The 23973-nt window shown below is 55.7% G+C and overlaps 1 protein-coding gene across 1 annotated transcript; it reads right to left on the reverse strand.

Moving 5' to 3' along the window:
• Positions 1–470: 470 nt before the first annotated feature.
• LOC138114087 (uncharacterized) lies at positions 471–23097 on the reverse strand. Its single transcript, XM_069023197.1, has 6 exons — positions 23041–23097; positions 22455–22690; positions 13679–13802; positions 12775–12883; positions 5199–5312; positions 471–1286 (listed from the first exon to the last, which is right to left on the reverse strand). The coding sequence occupies exons 1-6, from the start codon at positions 23095–23097 to the stop codon at positions 892–894; spliced, it is 1035 nt and encodes a 344-aa protein (XP_068879298.1). The 3' UTR covers positions 471–891.
• Between the last annotated feature and the right edge of the window lie 876 nt (positions 23098–23973).

Below are 23973 nucleotides of genomic sequence, written 5' to 3' on the forward strand. Positions count from 1 at the left end.
CTCTAAAAATAACGCTCGGTGCAAGTGACACATTTCGCGCAGAGCCGGCGAGCGCAGCCCACGGAACCAGACTCAATTCGCATCAGGGACAGGTTTTGTAAACAAGGCTTTTTAAAGGTTGCTTAGTAAGCCATGATCAAGCATCCAAAGCCATCGTTGAATGGGGCAGAACTGAAGGAGGGACCCCATCACAGGGAAAAATCCCTCAGAGGAAAACAGGATGGGGAAAACTCAAGGGCTGGCCCCTGTTTCCCAACATGTCCCATATGCCGCAGCTCACACTTGTAAGATTTTAAGATGGAGTTTCTCACCCTGTATCACACCGCAAGAAGGGTCCCGGCTCCAGCCATGCCCACAACAACAATACTCCCCTCAGCAGCTGCTTCCAGATAGAAAAACTCCTATTTTTAGGGAAAGCAGAGGCTCAGAGATAGCCAGACAGATGACCCCACCGCTGGAGGCTGTGCACTGCCTCCCAATCCCCCAGATAAGCAGTGTGTGATCCTTCCCTGGCTGCTGCAGCCACTCCCCAGGGGCCAGGATGAGAGGCAGAGCAGGAGGAAGAGTGGCCCCAAAATGCTGCTCAGTTAATCACAGTAATTAGCCACCATCTTAAGTGACTCCCATTAGTTACAGCCTGATTTTCTCAAGCACAGTCAGTACACGAGGTTTCAATTAAAACTCATCTCGAAACCAACATGGAGGTACCACCCTGACCCATCATGGGGCTCATCCAGAACATGGGAACATGCACAAGAGGTGTTCTTTTCCTTGAAGGACCTAGTTTAATTAATTTTAAACTGGATATGATTTCTCAGCCCTGCTTGGGAAGCCTCAGTGAGCACACCATGGCTTTGGAGAACAGATGCTGGAGGGCAGGAGTGGGGAGGTTTACATCTTTCCCACCCAGTTCCAGGATTTGATCCATGCCCTGAGTGCAGACCAGAGATGGAATTTCTCTCTGGAGCACTGACCATGTGCTCCCATCGCCTCATGAGCCCCATGGAAACCCAGAGCAGGCAGGGAAGCACAGGCACCCTGCCTGGATTTTTGGGAGCAGGATCGCTGCCTGCACTCTCCAGGGCTCTTTGCCAACAGTGCCAGCTCACACAGAGCCCTCCACCCTCCAGCACTCACCTCTAAAAACCACACACGGTGCCTGAACGCCAAGCAAGACACCCAGCACAGACCCATTTGCTGAAAGTGCTTGCGCTGGTTCCTGTTGGAGGGCACGAAGCAGACGGAGCCAGGGTAACAAGGGGTTAAAGCCCACCTTCCGCCTGCAGCTTGGAAAAACAAGGCAAGGAGAATGCAAATGCTCTTTGCTGAAGCAGAAAACTTCACAAAAATATTAGCCACAGCTTAATGGGCTCTCTCCAGGGATGTGCTGGCAGGGGTGAGGCTCAGCTCTGCCCACACCTCTGTGCTTTGAGGCACCTTTCCAGCTGGTTTGTGCTTATTTATAGGCAGCAGTCCTTGGAGAATCACGGGAGCAGATGCAGCTCAGCCCCTTCCCCCTGACAGCTTTGAGCTTTCTGCTGCCTTTCCGGCAGAGATCAGGCTCAGACCTCTCCAGCATCTCGCCGATGCCGGGGGGGCAGGCGCTTCGCACCAGGAGCTCGGGGTGTTTTTAGCAGGATCGCCCATTCCCGGCACGTGAAATGAAAGGAAATCGAGTGTTTTGGCACTAAAGAAATAGAACAATAATCCTGAACCAGGCTGGGAAGCACAGATGCCTGTGGACGGCAAACTGGGCAGCAGCAGGGCTCGGTGCCTCCACAGGGAGCAGATGTTTCGGTGCCCGTGCTGCTTTGTTTAAACAACTGCCTGGAAAAGCCAATATTGGATCTAAATCCATAAAAGACGGCCTCTGAAGCAGGGAGCACGTATCCCAGCATGGAAAACACTAAAGACAGTATATCTCTGCCGAAGAGAAGAAAAACAACCCTTCTGAACCAATAAATAACGCAGCTGGGCACAATTGGAGGGTTGCCTTGACATGGGATTTTTTGGGGAGAATCCCTTCCCCAGCAAAGCAGGGGGGGACCTAGCCCCTCATTCTGCAGGTGCCATATCCCAGCACCACAGGGGAATTGTGGAGCAACCGATGCCAGGGAACATCTGACCCAGCCTGCTGCTCAGAGCAAAGTCAGGATGAGGTATCAGAAAGGGAGAAAGCCCAAAGCCTTTGCCCCCCAAGCCCCTGGGCTCCCGCCTGCCCTGATCATTTCTCAGCCTGACAGAGAGCTCAGCAGCCTCTCCCTGGGCACGAGGCCTCACGCCCGTGACTAATGGTATGTTTTGACATCCCTGAAATACTCCAGCACTTCATTTCAGCCACAGGGAGCAGGAAGGAAGGAGGGGACATGCTGGTGGGGAGCCGGCACCGGGGAGGGAAGGGTAGGAAGAGCTTTTGCAAGAGCAACAGGCAGGGATAAAGCAAAGCACCATGGAAAAGACGCGGGAGACGGATGAAGGGCAGGTTGGGACCTGGAAGGCACCTGGGAAGCCTGTCTGATCCCCTCTGCTCCTTGGCTGTGCCTTCCCTGGAGCTCCGTGGAGCTGCAAGGCACAGGATTTATTTATCGTCTCCTCCCGAGCACACTGCTTGAGTGCGGACACAGGGATGCTCCGCTAACCCCCAGCAAGGCTGGGGAGGGATGCAGGATGGCCGGGGACCCCTGCCCGGGGAAGCAGGAGAAGGCAGTGTCCCCAGGCTCCTCTCTGGGCTGTCTCCGGCAGAGGCAGGAAGGTGACAGACAGCGATCCCCGGGGAGGTTAATTACCGAGCCCCTCTTCCCTGTGCGCAAACCGGCACCTCCGGCCCCAGGGGAGCCAGCGGAGACACAGCCCCGGGCTCTGGCAGGGCAGCAAAGAGCATCCCAGCCACCAGCCGAGCTGCTGGCCGCCACCATCTGCCAGCCAGCAGCACCGCGGAGAGGAGCAGCCGAAGCCATGGGGGGGATCTGGCTCTTTTCCTGACAGCTCTTGCTCATCACCAGCTGCTCCCGCTGGGGCTCAGGCAGCCCTGCTACACCCCAGGGGCTGCGGAGAGGCAGGAGCGGGGTCCCTGCAAGGGGCTCCTCATCGCCACATGTGGTGCCCGGAGAGACAGAGGTGGGAAGTGGAACAGCCTTGGGAGAACCAGCCCAGAACACACCCTGCCCCGAGGGAAGTGGCCCAGAACAGCACCAGACTCACCCCAACAGAGCAAGCAGAGCCTCCTCAGCACTGAGGCAGAAGATCCACCCCCCCTGCCTGCATCACCCCAGTGTCCACCCATCCACTCCAGCCACGAGCATCCTCGGTGGCACCCATGGATCCATTCAACCACGGGATGCAGGAAGGAGTAGAAACTCCAGCTGCCATCACCAGAGCGCCACTCGCAGAAGTTTTCTTGGGTCACTGGGAGCAAGGAGCCCATCTGGCAGCAGCAGAGGTGCTGGGGGAGTGCTGGGGGGACTGATTTCTCTTTTCAGCTGTCACTAAAGTCATCGATGTGGCTGTGAGTGATTCACACCAGTACATGAAAAGCCTGTGAGTCACACACTGGATGCAGTGGGTGGGTGCATTGACTCAGCCACGCCGGGGATGGGGCATGGGGGGCTGCAGCCTCACACGGCCAACAGGACATTGCTGTTTGCATGGGGTCAGAGGCACAACTGCCTGCCAGAGATCTCACACACATGCTCAGGTCCCCACTAGTGCCTTCAGCAGTGTGGGTGAACCAGAGGGAGACTCTGCCTCGCCACCAACCTCTCACCTGCCCAAAAGAGGTGCCAAGGTGCACCGGGGCTGGGCCGTGCTCTCACTCAGCCTCCCACCGGCAAAAGGTTTGCACTGCCCTGTGTGGCAGCAGAGGAGGAGGAAACCCCCAGGTGCTCAAGGGATGCAAATGCATCCCAAACTACAGCGAACAAACTTTCCAGGTACTCCAGGACCGCTGAGGAGCAAAGAAGCTGAGCCAGGCAGCAGCAGAGACCAGAGGGGAGCGCAACGCCAGGGCCTGATGCCGCCACCACCACCACCTCCACCTCCCAGTCCTATAGTCCCTGTCTGCAGTCCCCACATCCAGGGGAGCTCAGCCCACCGGCACAGAGACCTGCGGTGCTGCATAAATGCTTTGGGGAGGCAGAGCTGAAGGAAAGCCCTCCAAACCCCTCTTGTTTTGATGGCACTCGGTCTCTCCAGTCACACAGCGGGTGCTGGATGTGCCCCAGCCTTGCCAAAGCTGCCAGCAGCAGCAGCCGAGGCTGCGAGTGCATGGCTCATCCCGCTGACAGTGCCTTCCGTGATGCTCTGCCTCCTCTGCCAAATCAGCCCAGCCGTGGATCAGGACCAGCCGAGTGTCACCGCATCCCAAGCCCAGACCGCCCCATCTGCAGCGCGGACCAAGCCCAGAGAGCAGGGTGAGACCACCCCGGGGGTGCGGGGGGATGCTGCCCGTGGCGGACACTGCGTGGTGCAGGGTCCAGGTAGCGCTTGTCAGTCCAGGATCGTGGGGGAAGAGTTATCCCTGGCCCCGCTCCAGCCGCACGAGGAGCCGGCAGGAGCCACGAGCACCAAAACACACGCTCTGCAACGCAAGAGCAGCTGGGAGAGCTGGAACAACGAGGCAAACAAACCCTGATTTAGGACCCCACTCATTCATCACTGTCACCAGCAACACCCAGGCACTCGGGAGCAGCACCTGGACCCACGGAAAGCAGGGACAGGGTGCAGGGAGACTACACGAGACAGAGCACTGGCTGCCGAGGGCAGGAAGAGGAGAGGAGGAAAGAGATCCCGCACATTTGGGAAGACTTGAGCTGGCAGGGCAGGTGGACTGGGGCTGAACGAGCCCAGTGCCACCCTGCATCCAGCCAGGGCTCCCCAGGGCACTCAAGGCAGGGAAAGAGAGGGGGGTGACACCTCAATCCGGCTTCACCCACTCACGCACTGGGGCATGAGCGTGGGCAGCCCCCGGAACGGCCCCACTTACACACGATCCTTCCGAGGGTGGCGGGTCCCCCGGGACTCCCAGCCCCCCAAACCACCTTAAGCAGAGAGCCGAGGCTCCCTTAATACAAACTTTGCGAGAGCCGATCCCCACACCCCAGAAACCTCGGGAATCGGAAAAACCGGGAGCGGGGCTTCAAACTTGGGGTGCCGTCCCAAAGCGCTGCTGCAGCCCCCCGAGCTCCCCAGGCACAACCCACCTGTGGCCTCTGGCTGCCGCCGGCTCCTTCCCCCGCGCTCCATCCCCGGAGCCCCGCGCATCCCGGAGAGCGGCAGAGACAGAAGGGAGGGGAGGAGGTGTCCACCGGGAATCGCTGAGAGAGAGGAGGAGGAGGAGGATGGAGACAGCCCCAACTGGCGTCTCCCGGCCGTCCCCAACAGGTAGCAGCGAGCGGGGGGGGAGGGACACACGATCTCCCCGCGGACTTCGGGAGAGCGAGCGGGAGCTGGCCCAGGGCCACCATCCCGCTGAGTATCGCTTACCTGGGGACAGAAGCATGGATCCGGCCGGGGGTTATTCCAGAGACATGATTTGTAATGGAAAAGGGAGGAAAAGAGCCGTGGGGAAGGGAGGGAAAAAAAGGAGGGAGGGGAGAGGAAGAGGGGAGGGAGAGACGAGAGGAGCAGGGAAGGAAGGAAAGGGGGAGGGGGGGATAAAACGAAATTTAAAAAAAAGAGGGAGAGGGGGGAGAAAATAGAGACAGTTAAAATCTGTCTCCTGCCCACACAGTGAAAAAGAAATTTCTGACAATCGGAGGAAGGGAACTCGCACATAAACCAGAGGGGGCAGACGGGCGATAACAAAGGAGGGAAGGAACCGAGACAAAACACGGCGGCAACTGTCCGGGCACACAGCCCCTGGCTCAGCCCCCAGGGCAAGGACGGGGCACGCGGCCTCCTCTCCGCCCACCCAGGCCACCCCGGGGTCAGCCACTGCCCAGCAGCAGCCCCCACAAACCTGGCAAGGACCGCCCCAGCGCCCCCCAGCCCGTGTCGGCGCTCCCCCGTCCCTCGTTCCCGACCCGGGTCTCCTCCTCTCTGCGCACACCAGGGCGCGGTGACCGTAACAACCAGCCAGAGCAAGGGCATCTGTGGCGACAAGGGACATGGATGCACATCCCCCGGCTCCTGATCAGCCAGACAGTGCTCCCACGGCATGTGAGAGCTGCCGGTGGGAAGGGGGTGCATTCCAGTCTCCCTCTTCAACCCCGTTTGCAGCCCACTTTGCAGCGGTGCAGCTCCACTGCTCCTGCTAGGGCTCCGTTTTGCTTTCCCAGGCAGCAGCCCCGGACAGCCGGACCAGGAGGTGCAGGGTGGAAGGGCTGCAGGTGACACAGGCGCTCTGCATGTCGCTCAAGGAGCCCCACAGCACCGCCGCTGATGCTGCCTAGGGCTGCTGCTCCAAGACAGCGCACAGACACTCCCTATATTCCTCCTCAGCACGGGCAGGGACGAGCCCTGGCACGGCACAGCTCAGCACGAGCCCGGCTGGTTGGCACAGAAGCCCCCAAAATCTTGTCACTGCTGGCTTCTCTGGGAGAGCACCCACTGCAGCCTCGGCCAGGGGCTCCTTTGGGTGGCCTGCGCCACAATGTCCCTTTCCCTGGGCTTTTTCCTTTCACCGCCCTGCAGAGTATCCCAGGAAAACTGTGCGGCTGGGCAGAATCCAGCAGCACCCTGGACATTTAAGCTTCCGGGGCTGGACACAAAGGCTGCCCCGAAGCTGCCCTGACCCTTACAATGTGCTGCTCCGTGGCACACAGCCCCTGCCCTGGCACATCCCTCACCTGCGCATCCCCCAGGGCCGGGGCACCGCTTCTGTCCCTTGTGCTTTGCCAGGACCCCGTGTGGCTCTGCCGTGCCTTGCTGGCATCTCTGGGGCTGGGCAAGAAGCAGAGCTACTCCCCCAGCCACCCCCTTACAGGGACACCCACCTGGGCCACCCAGCCCGGGTGCTGTCCTCTAAAACCTTCATCCCTAAATCTGAATGAAGAAAATCCCGGAGACGAGCACTTCATTTAAACATCTCATCCAGCACTCTCTTCATTCATTCGTGCTCCTGCCAGCACCTCGGGGAGGAAGCACAGAGGAAAACCTACATATTCCCATTCTCTTTGGGATGGATAGAAATCCCTCAAACAACTCCCAAGACACTGCACAGCAAAATCCAGCCCAGGCAAGGCCATTCTGGCACGTACAGAAGGGTACAAACACTGCCACAGGGTCCACTCCTGTCAGTAATTCTCCCACTCACTCTCCCGCATTCCCACAAGCTGGCACTGATAGGGATGAGAACGTTCCCTGTTAGAGGGCATCCCTCCAGCTCCCCAGAGCAGCAGCTTTGACACAGTCTCTCACACAGCCCTGCATGTGTGGTGCTCCCAAGTCCTGCTTTCCATGGCCTCTCTGCAACTGGGACTTATCCAGGTGGGAGCCAGATGGAACACTCCAAGACCACTTCCCCGGTGACGAGCCCAGGGTACATCTATTTAAATACACATGTGCTGTTCCTTGGGGACCAGGGAAGCCTTGGATTCAGACGTCTCCATGGTTACCTGCTCACGGATGGAGCTGGGGGGTAACTGAACTCTGGGGAGTTCAGCATCCATCTCCCTGTCCCCCATCCCTAGAACCCCACTCGGCCCCTCTGCCTTCCCAGCAAGGCTTTTCCCAGCTCCGTGCAGCACGAGGGGGAGGAGAAGCGAGGTTCTCCCCAAGAACTCATTACATTAATAATTGCGCCGGCTCCGTGGATGATTGGGCACGAATGCAGATCAGCTTCCTCATCCCGAAAGAAAAGACATTGCTGATCGGCACCGAGACAAAGCTGAGCATCTCCTCCCACCACCCAGATCTAGACAGGAATGAAATACGGAGCGACAGCAACAGGAGCAGCACTGACATCCCAGTGCTGAGCCGCTGTCGTCTCGGGGGAGCAGCAGTGGTGGCGGCACCCACCCACTGCCGGCATTCCCGGTGAGCTGCAGGATGAGAGCCCAAGGTGCAGGTCAGAAAAGAGACAAATAATGCAGAGCTGCAAAGCCTAGGCAGGCAGACACGGGCGTTTTTACACCCAGGGGCATCCAGCTTTGCGCAGCCCCGAGCTGTGCGGGAGCACCTGCAGACACCTGAGCCTGTTGTCCAAACCCCTTGGACCCGATCCGTGTCCTCTGCCAGCTGGCTGACCTCTCATCCTCATACAGCAGCACTGCTGAGAGTGACCTCAAGGACCTCCAAGCTTTTAATCTGCTTTCCTTCCACGCAGCACAAAGCCCTAACTAGTTTTCCTCCTCCTCCCTACACGTACAGCCACAAACACTTCAGGTGCAGATTAACGGCAGCAGTTTAGAAGGCAGCAAGGAGAGCAGTCAGAGGCCAGCAAAACACAACTTGTTGAGGAAAAAAATTGCCCGGAAGAGCTGGATTTGTCTAGCCTGGAAATCAGAAGGCAGAAGAGACTTGGTAGCAGTCTCCAATTATGTAAAGGGTTGCTGCAAAGGGTGTGGGAATAAATTGTTCTGCATCCCCACAGGGAACAGGACAAGGCTGTAAATTGTAGATTAGACTCGAGAAAAAACACCTCTGTGGCAAAGATTATTTAAGCTGTGGGACAGACAGCAGGGAAGCGGCTGGGGCTTGAGAGCAGGCGGGACAAACACCAGTGAGGTGGGCTGGAGGAAGCAGCTCCCTGCTTGAGACTGGGAAGGGACCCCCGTGCAAGGCATGCTCTTCCCTCACTTAGTGCCTGCTTCAAGCTAACTTTTCACTGCTTTCTGCTAAGCATGAGTGGACCAACAGCTTTTTTGGGGGTGATGCCTCCCCATTCTGCAGTGCCCATGATGTTACAGATACCACAGCATCTCAGCCTGCCCTCCTGGGGGAGGGGAGCACCCAAATCTCCCTCTGTCCTGTGCTTAGGACCCACAGCACATCAGGGAACACTATTCAGGGACCACTTCCCCTCCCAGGGAAGCTGCAGCAAGATGGCATCACCCACCCTCCACTTCCCAGGAGGAACTAGTGGTGGGGTCCAGCTCCTCACCCCCTCTGGGGCCATGAGTACCTGTAAAATTGACCAGTCTGGGTCAGAAAGTTCAGCTCCTTGTGTCTCTTTTGAGCTGATCTATGTGTTTTTCTACCAAATAAGCCTGTGGGTATTTCAAACAGAGCTAAAGAGACAAGAGATGAAGCCCAAGGCCAGCTGAAAGCATCTTTAAAGACAAAGAAGCCCCACGTATTCAGCAAAACCTTCAACCCAACTGCCAGATTGTCTGCTGGTCCCATCAGGTGGTGAGAGCTGGAGATATCCACCAGAAAGCCATGGACTTCCATGGGGAGCACATCCTGCTGTCCTGGAGAGAGGAAGCTGCAATTGCCATAGGGGAGAGAAACTGGGCAAGTGGTGCTGTGTGCCTTCCACAGCTGACAAATACTCAGAATTCTGCCTTGGGGTGGAAAAAAGCACCTTCCAGTAAATGCCAAGTGCTCTCACTGGGGTTTGTTCCCGAGCACCTCCCCGTGCCAAACTATGCACTTCTGTTTAACAGCAGGAGAGCCCATGGAACTCAAAACATCTTTAATAATATTTACTCTCTCACAATAATATCAACACTAATGAGGCCAGAGGAGAAAAAAATTGTCCTAAATCTCAGGATGTTTATGTAAAGTGAGACTAAACTTTCCTGAAGTAGGAACTTTTCCAAAACCAGATAATCCTCCCTGGAAAAAAAAACAACCCCCCCCCCCCCCCAAAAAAAAAAAAAAAAAAACCCAACCAAAATTTTCAGTAATAAATTTATGAGATGAGGTTGCAAAAGAAAAATCCCAGAGTGCTGTGGGAGTCAGGCAAAAACATGGATCTTTCTCTTTTGGGACCACACTTTTGGCCAGCTGAATCCTGAATGGGATGATCAAGAAGCACTAAATTTGTCTGAAAAAACTCCTAAAAATCTCACCTACCCGTCACCTATTGCAGACTGCAGGAAAAAATATCAGCAAATTTCCCTCTGGATGCTCTGGCCAAATGTTGTCAGCTGAGTTATGACCAAGCAGGCAGCAGCTCTGGCCTGTCACTGGAACCTGAGCAGGGAGGAGATGCCTTTGGCCTGCCTGCTGCTCCACCCCAGACCCTTAGTTTACATTCCAGTTATGAAACAAGCCCTGCTCTCCACTTCCCAGATCCCATCTTTCAGCTGGAGCATATATTTTCCTGGCACTTGTTCTGCTTCACTACCCAGCCTCCTGTGTTTAAAATGTCTCTGCCATGTGGAAAGCACACAGGGACCTGTGCTCTTCCCCTGCTCCTCTGTGACTGCAGGTGCCTGGATTTCAGCACAGAGACATTTTTATCCCCTTCCCCACCCTCCCCATCCGTGCCTGAGCTGTTTGACTCAAATCTGAGCCATTTCTCAGGGTCTGTCTCACAGCCCAGTCAACACAGAGGGAACCGGTGCCAAAAACCCATTTCTTTCTGATCTGATTGTTTGTTTTCCTGCCTTTCCAGTTTGGGATTTTTGACAGGGAGCCATGTGAAACCAACTGCTCATTGTTTACTGGGAAGCCTGCGGCTGCGTTTTAGTCATTTTGCTCGCCAGAGGACCCGAGGAGATGATGGAAAGTCAATTAGCTCCCTGCAATAACCTCTTTGGCAAAGCTCTCTGGTCTCCACACACACAGAAAAGCCAACCCAAACAAGTGCCCCGGGGTGTCATTGCTGGGCCAGGGCAAAGCTGCTCCTGCTGTGCTGCCCAGTTTGCTCCTCCCCTGCTCAAACAGCAACGCCCCAGCAGAGACACCTCCCCAGGGCCACCCTGCTCCTCATCCAGGTCTGATCCGGAGGGTTTGGAGAGAGGCACGGCAGGGCAGAGTCCCCGAGAGGGCAGCACTGCCTCCAGCTCCATCATCCTGATGTCATCTTTCCAGCTCCCCCAAAAAAGCTCCTCATGCTTGGGCAGGATGGGCAAACCCTCACCTTAAAACTCTGGTGGCAGCCCGAGACACAGATCCAGTCAGCTCCTCCCTGTGACAGCCCAAATATCCCAGGTGCATTGGCTGCGTGGCACTTCTCCCACCAAACCTTCAATCACATTTTTTGAATCTGCTCCAAGACAACTTCTCAGCATCCCCCTGACTGCAGGGCAGAACACGGTGTCATCCCAAGAGAACAAATAGAAACAGGAGCTTTAATATGTGTGTATTCTTAACAAGTACATTGGAAAGTCCCTTGGCACCTGCTGGCAGCTCCTCCCCAACCCCAGGGCTCATCCAGGTGGGTTTAAGCCAGGATTTGGTGGATTTTCCAAAGCCCCTACTCCTCTCCAGCCACTCTTTCCCACCCAAGTACAGCAACAGAGTGGTCCAGGTTCCCAAACACCCATCAGCAGCATTTTGGTCTCTGTCCTGTTCAGCTCCTCCACCAGCTGCAGACCTCACCAGCAGCTTTGTTGTTTATCACATTATTAAAATATTAGTGAATTATTAAAAATATTTTTAACAAGCACAGCTTAGGGCTGAGTCCCAAATGCTTCCAGAAACAAACATCTTGTAATGTTCCTCCACTTACAGTAACCCTGAAATGGACCAGAAAACATTCTATTTTTCAGTACAAGTTCTCCTGATTTCATTCCTACTCAAGTCAAGCACAGCTCCTGAATCATCGCTTTTATGCATTATATTTATGGTGTCACCAGTTGTATGCCCTGCCCTCATAAAACATTTACCTTCACCAGATGAAGGGGGGCTCAGCATCTGCAGCAGGCAGCCGGTTTGTCATGGTCTCTCATAAAGACTCAGAAAAAGTCAACTTGGAACAGTTTTGCCTTTTCCACACTAAGTTTGTAAGGTGCCCAAGGACAAACAGGGCCTGCTGAGGCCCCTGCCAAGAGCAGGACAGCAAGAGCTGCAGGTGCCCAATCCACCTTCATCTCCCAGTCTTTTCCAGCCCTGGCCTGGGCAGAAGCAGGAGTCAGGCACTGCCTTATCCTCACCCCAGCTCCCAGAGATGGGAACCCCACGAAGCTCAAAGCCTCCTGATATCCCTGCTCCAAACACATCCACCTGCACACCTGAAGATCAGCAGCCCTAGGAATTTTCACATGCTGCGCCCAATCCACCCATTTGGGATGTCCTGGGGCTTGGCAGCTTGAGCCTAATTCACTTGCTTTGATCAAGAGGGATTTAGCACAAAACACCACTGAATAGAATCATTTAGGTTGGAAAATACCCACAAGATCATCGAGTCCAAAGGAATCCATCCTTTCCATCCACTTTGCTCTCCAGAAACAAGCTGGATTTTATTCCGCAGGCCTTTAACCGACAGATTTACAAAGAGGCAGTGGCTCCCCCGGTGGGATCTGACCCATGGAATTGACCCATGGAATTGACCATGCAAAATGACCTTAACACCATAGAGGGGCTCACTGCACGGCCACCAGCAGGTCCAGCCATCATCTGCCAGCCCACCCCAGCTTTATATGGACACAGCAAAGAGCTAAAGACCCCTGAGCAGAGCTGCGAGACAGTGATGAGTGTCCCCAGGGAGCCCCAGCGCTGTTCCCATGGGGGATGGTCCTGCCCAGGGAACAGGGAGCCACACACCAGCAAGGCAGCCAGCATCCCCAGGGCTGCTCAGGCTCCGAGGCACAGTTCCAACTCATGATAAACAACAATATTAGTGAAATAATTTCTAAACAGAGCCAAACAGGATCCTCTTGCCAGCAGGCAGGGAGGGAGCCTCACTGCAGGAGGCACTCAGATGTGTATACGAGGGAAACTTACAATGCTGAAGAGCTTCTTTCTGGCACCTCTCTCCTCCCGGTGCAGCTTTTCCCTCAATTGCAGTCTCTCCTCCACACCAAACAAGCCTTTTCCTCTCCCCATGGCACTCCTGGTGGGAACAGTCGGGATTTGTCACATCTTTGGAGTGAGGCACTCCCTCTTCAGACAGATGTCCTGCAAAGTCTCCACTATATGGAACACTTTATCCCATCCCTGGAAGGGTTACAGGCCATGTTGGAGAGGCTTTGGAGCAACCTGGTCTAGTGGAAGGTGTCCCTGCCCACGACAGTGGGGTGGAACCAGATGGTCTTTGAGGTCCCTCCCAACCCAAACTGTTCTGTGATTCCCACTCTGGCCCAGAGAGAAATTCCTATTTGAGCCCCACAGGCCCCAGCTTTAGGCAAACCAGACACAGGCCCCAGAAAGACAAATCCCGAATGCCTCCCCTGGGCATGCAGCACTGCTCAGGGAGAGGGGCTGGAGCAGGATGAGGATCTGCAGCAGCCACTCCCAGGGCTGCCTGCAGAGCCATAGCTGTGCTCCCAGAGCTTCCGAGCAGCCCCCAAGCTGCTCACCTTAACCCAGCTCCCACCCTAAGCCATCCTGCCCCGCTCTGATCCCTCTGCTCGCTGGAGCCACTGACAATGGGTGTTAAAGCCTGACAGAAGCAGCTGTCAGCAGCTGTATTTATGAAAGCTGGGAGCTCTGAGCCAGCTCTTATCAGCTTTAATACAGCTCTCCCAGTGTGTCTGCCAGGAGAAACGAGGTTTCAAAGGGTCTTTGAGGAAATTTGGATCCAGGTAATCCAGGAAAACCCAGAGGAGGCTGCTAACCACAGAGGGAAAACATGAGTCTGCAGCACACAGAAAGGCACCACAGCTTTCCTCGTCTTAAGGCCACGTACCAGTCCAGGCTCCAAGCTCTTCCCAGAGGCCAGCAGGATCCTGGGCTGTCTTGTTGAGGCAGCCCAGCTGTGAATTCCTATAGGACAAACCTGGAGTGATGAAGCTGACTGTGCCAAGGAGAACCTGTGGTCCCAAAAAAAAGAAAAATGGAGATGAGAAGAAGGCAGGGGAAACACAGAAACAAGGCCTACGTGTACCAGCTTTGAGCACAGCCTGTTACCCAGCTGATGGGGAACAGAAGCTGCTGCACTATTTTTAAAATCTGGAAATGCAGACCTGGATGGAGCAATGGAATAAGAGAAATTGCTCTCATGAGCTGCAGCTGAGTCCCTCTGCTCTCACCTCCCTTCCTTCTGCAGCCTCCTGAGCTGCAGCACCTGTTGGGCTCACCCCAACCCACCTCACTCGGGCAGGGCTTCAGAGAGCTTCTCCCTGCTCCCCTTGGGATGATGCCTGGGGGATGCCCGGGGCTGCCTGCACCTCCTCCTGTGGAGACAGTGCTCCAAAGGAAGAGCTGGTGCTTCCCTCTGAGGAAGGCAGGGAGAAGATTCAGCTTTTCAGCCCAGGATTTTGGCAGGTCCAGCTCCACTGCCTGTCTCTCCCCCCTTGCCTTCCCTGGGAGCTCACATTTGGGCAGTTCCAGCTGAAGGCAGCCAGGAGCTGAGGGAATTGCTGCTGGGAAACTGCTCAGGAGCCCTGGCTAGAGGAGCACCCACAGGACAGGGCACCAGCAGCACAGGCTGGCACGAGGCACCAGCCCCTGGATTCGGGCACATCATCCACTCAGTCCCAGCCCAGAAAGCTGCAAATTAGGCCCTTCTTTAGGATGCTGGTGCTACTCAGACAAGCACATCTGCTAAGCAAGCAGGACAGGATGTCATGGCCTGCTGGATCCCATTAAGGTTTGGTGGGGGTGGTTTCCCCTCAAACCACTCCAGGGCCAGCGTGAACTTGCTCCCCCTTGGTCTCCAGGAGCCTGGACCAGCTTCTCCTCTCTGGCTCTTTGCCAGGGTAGATCCATGAGCACTAAATCCCTCTGCCCAGGGACAGCAGGGCTCGCTGCCACCAGGGACATCATCCTTTGTCACTCTACAGACTGGAGACAAAGCAACCACCCTGTCATGTCCAGCTTTCTCCTACCTGCCCCCAGGAGCACGTTAGTGCCCGTAATGAGCTCTGCTCTTCTGACAGTGCAGCCCTTGGGAATGTTGCTGGCCAGTTGCAGCCTCACAGAGGGACACAGCAACCCAGGGGATCTAGGAGGCAGTTTCCTACATGACAAAAAATGCTATTTCCTACATTAAAAAAGCCTCTTCTTGCAGCATCTTGCTGAGTAGACTACACTGTGTGACACTCTCAGGCACGGGGTGTGAATCTGGGGAGTGTCCTGTGCAGGGCCAGGAGTTGGGCTCAATGATCCTTGTGGGTCCCCTCCAAGCCAGGGTATGTTATGACTATACAATACAAGTTTTGCACAAGAAGGATCTCTTCCATTTCATTATAAGCACACCCCCCTACTGTAAAGCTGCCTGCTGACCCCCAAAAGCATTAGAGCTGCCCCATGGAGGCCACCTGAGGGCTCCAGTTGCACTGAGGGGGGTTTCTGCCTGCCCTAAGCCCGGCACAACCCACCTCCAGCCTGCTGCCACAGAAGCACATCCCTTGCTGCCTGCAGGAGACAAATTTCTTCCACCTCTGGCTAGCTCTGCTCAGTGCCAAACGCGTTCAGCACAGGCAGCAGATGGCTAAAGAAGTGTTTGCTGCTCAAGGCACTGCCTCCGGGTGCTCTTTTGAGTCCCAGCACCTTCCCCAGTGCCCAGCACGGGGATCGTGGAGAGCAGATCCCTCATTCCTCTTGCTCTGAAGCCTCCCACTGCACAGCTGGGGTGCAGCTGCCCTCCTGCTGCCAGCCCAGGGGGACCTTGGCTACAACTGCTGGAGCTCTGAAACACAGACCTGGGAGGTTTCAGGCAGCAGATGACCCAGGGGTTTGTCACAGGCCCAACAGATGTGATGGAAAGAGCCAAGGATGGCCCCATACACAGTAGAAATATCCAGGGATGGAGAGTGATTTATGTAAAGCAGCTTGTGTGTCCCCCAAGGAATCATCTCCCCTCCTCACTGCCCATTTCTTGGGAGGAATCAGGAGGAGAGCTCAGTGCCGCCCCTGCTCAGGCAGCAGAGCTATTCCCCCACCCCATAATTTGGTTTTCCTGCAGGGGAAGGATGCTCCTGGCCCTCCTCACTGCACCTCCCACTCCAGGCTAAGCACATGTGGGACACTGATCTCAGCTGGGGCCTCCAAATGCTGCATAGAGCACTAATAAAATGGGATAATAGGAACTGGAGGGTGAATTAAACATATGAATCACTTCCTCTCATGGCTCTTCCTGCTCCTGTTGTTTCTCTTGTCCCCTCAGCTGAGGCCCAGTGAGAACATCCATTTCCTGCCCCCCCTCTCTGCAGTGAAGACGGAGGGGGGTGCTTTGAGCCTCATCATTTTCAGCTGACAACCACAGAGCTGTGCCAGTGCTCCCAAGGCCATTTCTCCATCACAGGGCAAAGCAGAGCCCTTGGGTGGCTTTAGCAGGAGCCAGAGCTCCCACACAAACCTCCCCTGCCTCTCCTGGTGCAGCCTGGGCTCTCTCCAGCTCCCATACACAGCCCATGCTCTCTGTGCAGCCTTCAGCCCCACCTTCCTCAAGGATGGGTGCACAAGCACCCCGAGACCTCACAGCACCTTACGGCTCTCCCTGGATGAGGCTGGGCACAGCTGCCACGAGCCTTCAAGGGTACCAGACAGCCCACTCCTTTGGGAAAAAGCCCCAAGAAAAGGCCATTTCCCCCCAGCAGCTCAGCCCCAGCCTGGCACCAGGGCATCGCTGGCACAGCAAAGCGCAGCTTCAGAGCCCTGAGGAGGCTCGTTTGCAGAGAACGCTGTGGGTCTCCTGCCATCTCCCCCACCCTGGCAGCAATCCTGCCAGGAAGGGTCTCCTGCCAGCCCAGCCTGTAATTAGGACCAGCAGAGAGGATGAGCTCAGACAGCCCTGGGGGGTCTGGTCCCCCCCACCCCGATGGGGCACGGCAGCACCACGGTCCCCTCCCCTTTATCTCAGCTGCAGCATCGGCTGCTCCAGCTCCGAGCTAATTACTCCCTGCAAGGAGAGGCTGCCTGAGAAACGAGCCAAGAGGGACACCCCGAAACAGCAGAATGCCTGGCAGGCACAGACAGCGACAGGACATCTTGCCGCAGCCGACAGGCAGGTGGAGGCAGCCGTCACCACCCAGAGTCCCCATTAACAGCCTCTGCCCACAGACTGGGGAAGCAGCACAGCAGGGGAAGGCTTTGGCACCAGCTTTTCCTCCCACTTTGGGACTCCTGGGCTGTCCCTGCTCGCTCTGCTGCCAAGGGAAAGGATGCAGAGCAAAGCAAAGCTTCCAAAAGCCCTAAGCCAGGCTCTGGTGGGACTGTGAAGCACCAGGGTTGCAGAGGCATGTTGGGTTATCAGGGAACCAAGGCCACTCTGGAGCTGCAGGAGCCCAGGAGAGACAGACCCCTCCTCATGTCAGCGTCAGGGCCTGCCTTAGGGACACATTTGTGACATGTCTGGGGGGCTTCGGTGCGAGCCTAGGAGGGCACCAAGGGTCTGTGATGGCAAATGGAGCTGCAAGTCCCTGTCCCAGCAACACCCAGGCAGAGAACGGGCACAAGGCTCCAGCCCAGCCTCGCTCACACCGATGGTCCTGCCGGGAGAAACGCAGCTCCGGGCAGTGCTCTCTCAGGTCACCTCGGTGCACCTTGAAGCGGAAGGGATTCAACCCTGGGAGCGCTCTGGAGCGCCGCTCTGAATTTCCATGCTGAATAATCACCTTTCACTTGCCATCTGAGACACCTGAAGCACTGCAATTTTCTAGTGGGGGAAACTGTTTTGTCAGCTGAAGGAAGACTAAATTGGTGCGGTTGGAATTTTCATCCACCTCCCCTCAACGTGTGCTTCCCCAGATCCTCCTGTCCCCACCACAAGGCAGTCTGAAGGCTTCCAGCACCTCAGCTGCCAAGCACAACAGTTCCTGCCCTGATCCATAAATAGCTATGGAAAAAATCCCCAACTTCTCAGCTACAAAGAGGGGAGCCCCACCATGGCTCCAGGGGATCCTGTCAGAGCAGGCATCACCTGCACCTCTAGGAAAGGTCCAAGTAACAGCAGAATAGTTCCATCACAGCAACAAAAGCAGATTTAATCATAAAAGGAGGATTTAGCAAGTCCCTGGGAGACCCCACAAGACATACACCAACCAAGGCTTCTGTGTTGGAAACACTTCCCCAGGCTGCAGGGAGTTTACAACAAGAATTCCAGCTCCATGGGAGACAGGGAAGAACAGACCAGGATGTAAGGCCAAGGGGTATCTGCAGAGATCCCAGCCATGGCAAGACTGAAAAGGGCAGGGATTTGGGAGAGGGCAGCACTGGGACAGGAGGTGGGAACTCAGAGTGGTTCTGCTGTCTCCGTTGCAGCAAACGCCAGCAGAAACAGCCCTGAGTTCATCCCAAAGCACAAGGAGTTTAGAGCAACAGACAGATCATCTCTTTGGTGTTTGGGTTTTTCCTTCAGGTACAAATGCAATTAACCTGTGGGATTCATTACCACACAGCTAATTGAGAGCAGGACTCAAGGGAGCTGCACACAGAGCAAGCAACACACACAGCAAAGAGCATCTGTGCTGGCTGGGGATGGGATAAAACGTCCCCCAGGCTGGTGTTCCCTGCTGGCTTCCCACAGGGGTGTCCCACCAGCCAGCTGCTGCCTGGGGACTCAGGTGTCCTTGCCCAGGACTTGGCTCTTTAGTCAGATCAGAGAGAAATGAAGGAGATGTGAGTCCCTCCCAGCCAGGGAAGGTTATACTGACTTTGGAGAGGGCTGGGGTAAGGAAGGGGTTTGCCTTTCCTGGATAAAGCCATGTAGCCAGCCATGCAGCAGTGCACTGGCCATCTCCAGGGCAAACAGGAGCGTGAGGGCAGGGAAATGGATTGCACAGGTCCCCTTCTCTCAAGGCCCACATCTGGGGGTCAGTGGATCCATTCAGCCCTTCTCAGCCCCCCTTTATATGCAAGGGGATCATTGGGAAAACCCCGAACCTGCCACCTCTCAGCATCCCTGAGCAGCTCCATGAGCTGCCCTCCCCAGCTCAGACCCTGAGCACTGACAGGGCTGAGGAAAGCAGATCTTCACAGAGATTTCTGGAGGGAAGTTCACTCCACCCAGCAGCCAGGAAAAGTGACTGCTCAAGTCCACTGCAATTGCTGCCAGCGAGGAGAATTGTTCAGGGGAAAAAGGGATGGGGCAGCAACCCACTGCCTCCCAAGCCCATCGCCCTCTGCATCCCCTCCCCTGTGCTCCACAAAGGCACAAACCTCCCGTTTGCCTAATTACATCCTATGCCATCACCAGAGGCCTTTAACCCACCTAATGAGAACAATGAGTTGCTTCTCCTTACAGAATCAGCCAGGCCCCAGCTTCCTCAGCCCCACATGGGCCAATGCCATCACCTCTCGTGACCCTCCCAGCTCTCAGAGCCTGCAAACGTGGTGGCAGAGCACAGACATGCTGACTTTTATTTCACAGCCCTCTGTAGTCTTCTCTTCCCAGACTTTTTCACCACCTGAGCTAGAATTAGTTTCGTTTTTAAGCATCCACAGCTCCCCGCAGCAAGCATCACCACTACTCCATACAGCCCCATGAATCTGGATCCTGCTGCTTCCAGCTGAAGCCCCTCAGACTTCACATAAAATCCGAAATCACATCGCTCCCACCCCCCTCTCTGAGTCACTGGTGATTTTACAGAGAACAGCCTCAGATCTCCTCCTCCCTCACCTCAGAAAGCACCCAGCAGGGACACTGATGGCAGCAGGAATCTCCAGCATCACGGCCCAGGGAGGAGAGGATCTGTCAAGGAGACCTGACCCCAACCTCCTCTGCCTGCCAGAAAGAGGCAGGATGGGGCCTGGAGCACTTCTGATCCCCTGCCAGGAGTGCAGCAGCAGTTTCCAGGCAGCACAGCAGCCACCAACGCTGACAGGCATCTCCCAGCTGCCTCCTGGGCCAAACGCTCCGGGCCATTCCTCAAGCCCCTTGGAGCAGAGCTCTCCCCAAGGACATGTAAAGCAGGGTGAGAGCGAGCAGCCAGGAGTGACAGCGCCTGGGAGAGGCTGGTTTACAGCTCGAGCCAGGCAATGAGAAAATCATTCATTTCCACCAACTCATTCTGCACCCAGGAGGTTTTAATTTTATTACTTCGGAGATGGCAGAGGGTGATTTATTGATCAAAGATGCTACTGAACAATTAAAGTGAACGCTGCATCCAGATGCTCACAGGACACCTGGCCAGGGGTGGGAGAGTGCCAGAGTTCCGAGGGGGAGAGGAACAGGGAGGCCCTGGACGACCCAAGCTCCTGGATGGCAAAGGGAGCACAGCACCAGGAGATGGTTTTGGGGACATTCAGATCAGGGAAGAAGCCAGGCAGCTGCTGCAGGTGGGACATCCTACAGGGCTGTGGGGTGCTCGGGCACAGCAGGAGCAGAGGGGACACCACAGGACACGAGCACTCATCCACAGGGTCCTCCCGACCTAAACCTTGCTCTGGCCCATCACAAGGGCGTGGCTGCAGACCACTTTTATTTTCAAAAAGAAGGAGAATAAGGTGCCAAAGGGACAGCAAATCCACGCTCTGGTGCCAGCCTCTACTCCAACACAGTCGTGACCTGAGCTCAGCCCCCAGCCCAGGAAAAAGGGCCAACAACACTGAGACCTGACAGCTCGCTGCAAAAATCCTACACTTCCAGTACAACTCCACCACAAGGACCCCTCCAGGGGGAAAGGATCCCCCAGGTCCCCCCAGTGCAGGGTCGGGATCAGCTGAGGTGGGTTTGGACCAGGTGATGGGGGGGGTGAAGTTGAGCAGAGGTCGAGGATCCCTTCACCCCAAGTGACCATGCATGTGACCAGGCCCAGCACAGCAAGGAAAGCCTCGAAGAAATGCTGAGTTCAGCTCTTGCGAGACAACGAAGAGGCAAAAAAAAAGCCTGTGCAATGGAGCAAAAACCCTTCAGGAGGGACTGGGGTCAACAAGCATCTCTGGGTCACCGCCAGCCCTGCCTGCCCGGGGATGCCCGGCTCTCCAGCCTCCTCCGGAGCAGCGCGCCGCGGGCAGGAGCCCCATCTGCCGGCTTGGCCACGGAGGATACACATCCCAGCTCCGCAGGGCGAGGGGGAAGCTCCGAGGCACACGGCACCCCCGGCTCTGGGCGTGCCGCCTGTGCCGGGCACCGCGGATGCTCCGAGGGAAACGGGTCCACACCCAGCCCTGCTTCCCCCTCCACGTTCCACCAGGGAAGCAGCTTCACCAGGCCACTGAGATCTTTACCAAGCAACCCGACTGCAAAAATCACCTGTTCTCACTCAGTGACAGCAAGGCCGTGGATTGCCTTGCACCTCACACACACGAGCGCAGAAATACCCGCCCGGATGCAGCAGCAATGCTGTCCCCATCGCCTCCAGCAGGGTGTAAGTCAGCCCCCAGAGCCCGAGGAACAAGCCCCTGCTGGCAACAGCAGAGAAGGTGGGCTGGGAAAACTAAGAGGCTGATGTCAGGGGAGCAGAAACACTAAATATTTACACAGCCTGCCATCAGCCCCCAGGCAAGGAGGTGGCAATTCTACAATTTAAATTGAGAATTAAAAAGTGCAGCCAGCATAACAATTTCTGTACCACTAAAAGCGCAAGAAAATTACTTAAACATATCCAACAGAGGGAATTAAGCTCAGCCAGGACAAAGGGAACCAAGTGCTTGAGCAGCTCCTGGGGGTTTGATGGGGTTTAGTGGTCGTGAGGTATCAGTGCCCCCAAAACTCAAGGGCATCTCTCACCCACCACCACAGCAGAGCCAGGACTGGGGTGGGAAAATACCCAGCTACTGTCAGCAGCACCAAAAGGGTTCCCAGGGGAGAAATACCCCCTTGCCTGGGTGCTGCAGGAGAGCAAGGAGGGGAGATGCTGCTCCAGTCTGATCCACACCCCCTGCTTTCATACGCCAGGCAGGGCCAAAGGGGAGCCTCAGAAAAGCAGGACAGAACAGCCCAACCTCCCCCAAAGAGCCAAACTGGGAGCTGAAAGCCCTTGGCTGAGCTTAAACACAGCCTTTGGTACAGGGCATGGGTGGGATGCCCAGGTGAGGCCAGCTCTGAAGGTGAAGAGAGCAATGACCATCACTCAGCATCGCTGATCCTTCAGAAGCTCGAGTGCCCTGCTTGCAAGGTGTGGGAACTCATGCCTTCTGATCAACGAATCAATCTGATCACACAGAAGCCTCTTATTGTTTAAAACACCCCTGTATTCACACATCTCACAACTTTGACACAACACCTTACTTATACACTTCACTGGCTTACTTTTATTTTTACAACTGCTACATAACACAGTACTTATGCACTTTAGTAACTCATACATTCTACCTACTTATACATTCTACTCTACTTACACATTTTACAACTTTTACATAATACAGTACATATACATTTTGCAACTGCTGTGCATGAGAACTCACATTGCTTGATTGATTTCTCTGTTTCATCCATGAGCTCCGCACACACTTTTCTGATAATATGATTGATTTTAATCTAGTGCAGCACAGTCCTTTTTTATCTATTCCTTGCTATCTTGGTATTTAGTTTTTCAGCTTCCTCTTTCCCAATTCTTTTCTAATTCAGCACAGTTTACCTTTCAGTCCTCGATGAATTCCTGAGGGCTCTAACAGGTGGGGCTCCTGATCCAGGCAAGCAGCGTAGAGATGATGGCAGCAACAAAACCCATCCAGTAATCAGCAGCCAAGTTAGTCCAGAAAAGCCAAACAATAAGACAGCAAAGAACAGGAAGCAGATATAAACCTGTCTCACCTCTCCCCTCGAGCTTTCAGACTGGAGCTTAAAACCCCTCTTGGGGCTGATGTGCTGCAGCTGAAGGTGGAAAGGCCAGGTGAAGCTGGTGAGGGTAATTCCAGCCTGGTCCCACTCTGAGGGCTCTGGTAAAAATAACTAAAAATGGTTTGGCTGGGGCACACTATCAAGGTTCAAATACTTTACAACAGCAAGGAAACCTTGTTCCCCAATGCACACAGCCTGTTTGGCTCTTCAGTCCAGCAGAGATGAGCCACTGCTCCCACCTGCTGTGGCTGCCCAGGGGACAGGAGCCACGATGCTCCCGGGTGAGCCAAGACGCACTGCAGTAAATAACGTGTCACCTTGGAGGCTCAGGGGACAGGACAAGGACCCTGCCAGGGCCTGAGGGGTAACACAAAGCCACCCACCACCCTGTCCATGTCCACCCTCTTAAGGAGCCTTGCACCTCCAGAAGGAACCGCCATTGCCTCCTGTAGGAAGGCAGGGAAGCTGCTGCGGAGCAGGGACCAACCCTGGTGTGCTCCCCTCTCCCAGCCAGCACATCTGGCACCCCAGCAGGGCTGCGGGTTGCTGGTGTTTATGCTGTACCTTGGCTTGGCTTCATCTCTGAGCCTCTCTCACGTCAGGCCACCCCACAAGAAGCTGACACCTTCCACTGTTGGCCCCAGGGAATTCTCCCTGCCAAGGCTCTGGGGAGGTGCATGGGGTCTGGAGCAGATCCAGGCAGCACCAGCTCTGGAACAACCACACACTGTACCACCCCAGCACCACAGAGTCCTCTGCCAGGTCCTGCAGGCCAGGGGTGTCTTGTGGTGTCCTTACAAGTGCAAGGTGCCAAGCATCTCCAAACACAGCCAGGAGAGCAGGTTCAGCAGTGCCCTGGGAAAACCTGGGCATCCCCATGGGATGAGAAGCAGTCACACAGCGCTGACGTGCAGACGGGCACTTCAGGGTACGTTTGGGTCTATCCCACCTCCCCTGAGGCTGGGGCCCAGGGACCCCAGGGGACAGAGTCCCAGGGAGCAGACTGCGTCTCCCGGGAGGAGGCAGCACATTGCAGCAGCCAGATTTTCCCTGGCAAGCTACTGCCGACTTCCACGAGAGGGCTTTGCTGCACAAGGAAAGGAAACGAGAGGAGCTCCTTTTACAACCTGCTTCCAATCGGGTCCTGGGCTTTCCCCACATCTCAGCCAGGGCTTAGCAGGCACCAGCAGGACACAGCCACCAAGGATTACACCCAAAGGTGACATTCATACGACAGCGCCGGTATTGACACTGTTTCGTTACTGAAGCCTCTCTTTCCTGGGTGAGCTGCATCCCAGCGTGGCCACAGCTGAGCC

The sequence above is a fragment of the Aphelocoma coerulescens genome, chromosome 8, assembly GCF_041296385.1.
Source record: "Aphelocoma coerulescens isolate FSJ_1873_10779 chromosome 8, UR_Acoe_1.0, whole genome shotgun sequence".
Classification (NCBI taxonomy): Eukaryota; Metazoa; Chordata; class Aves; order Passeriformes; family Corvidae; genus Aphelocoma; species Aphelocoma coerulescens.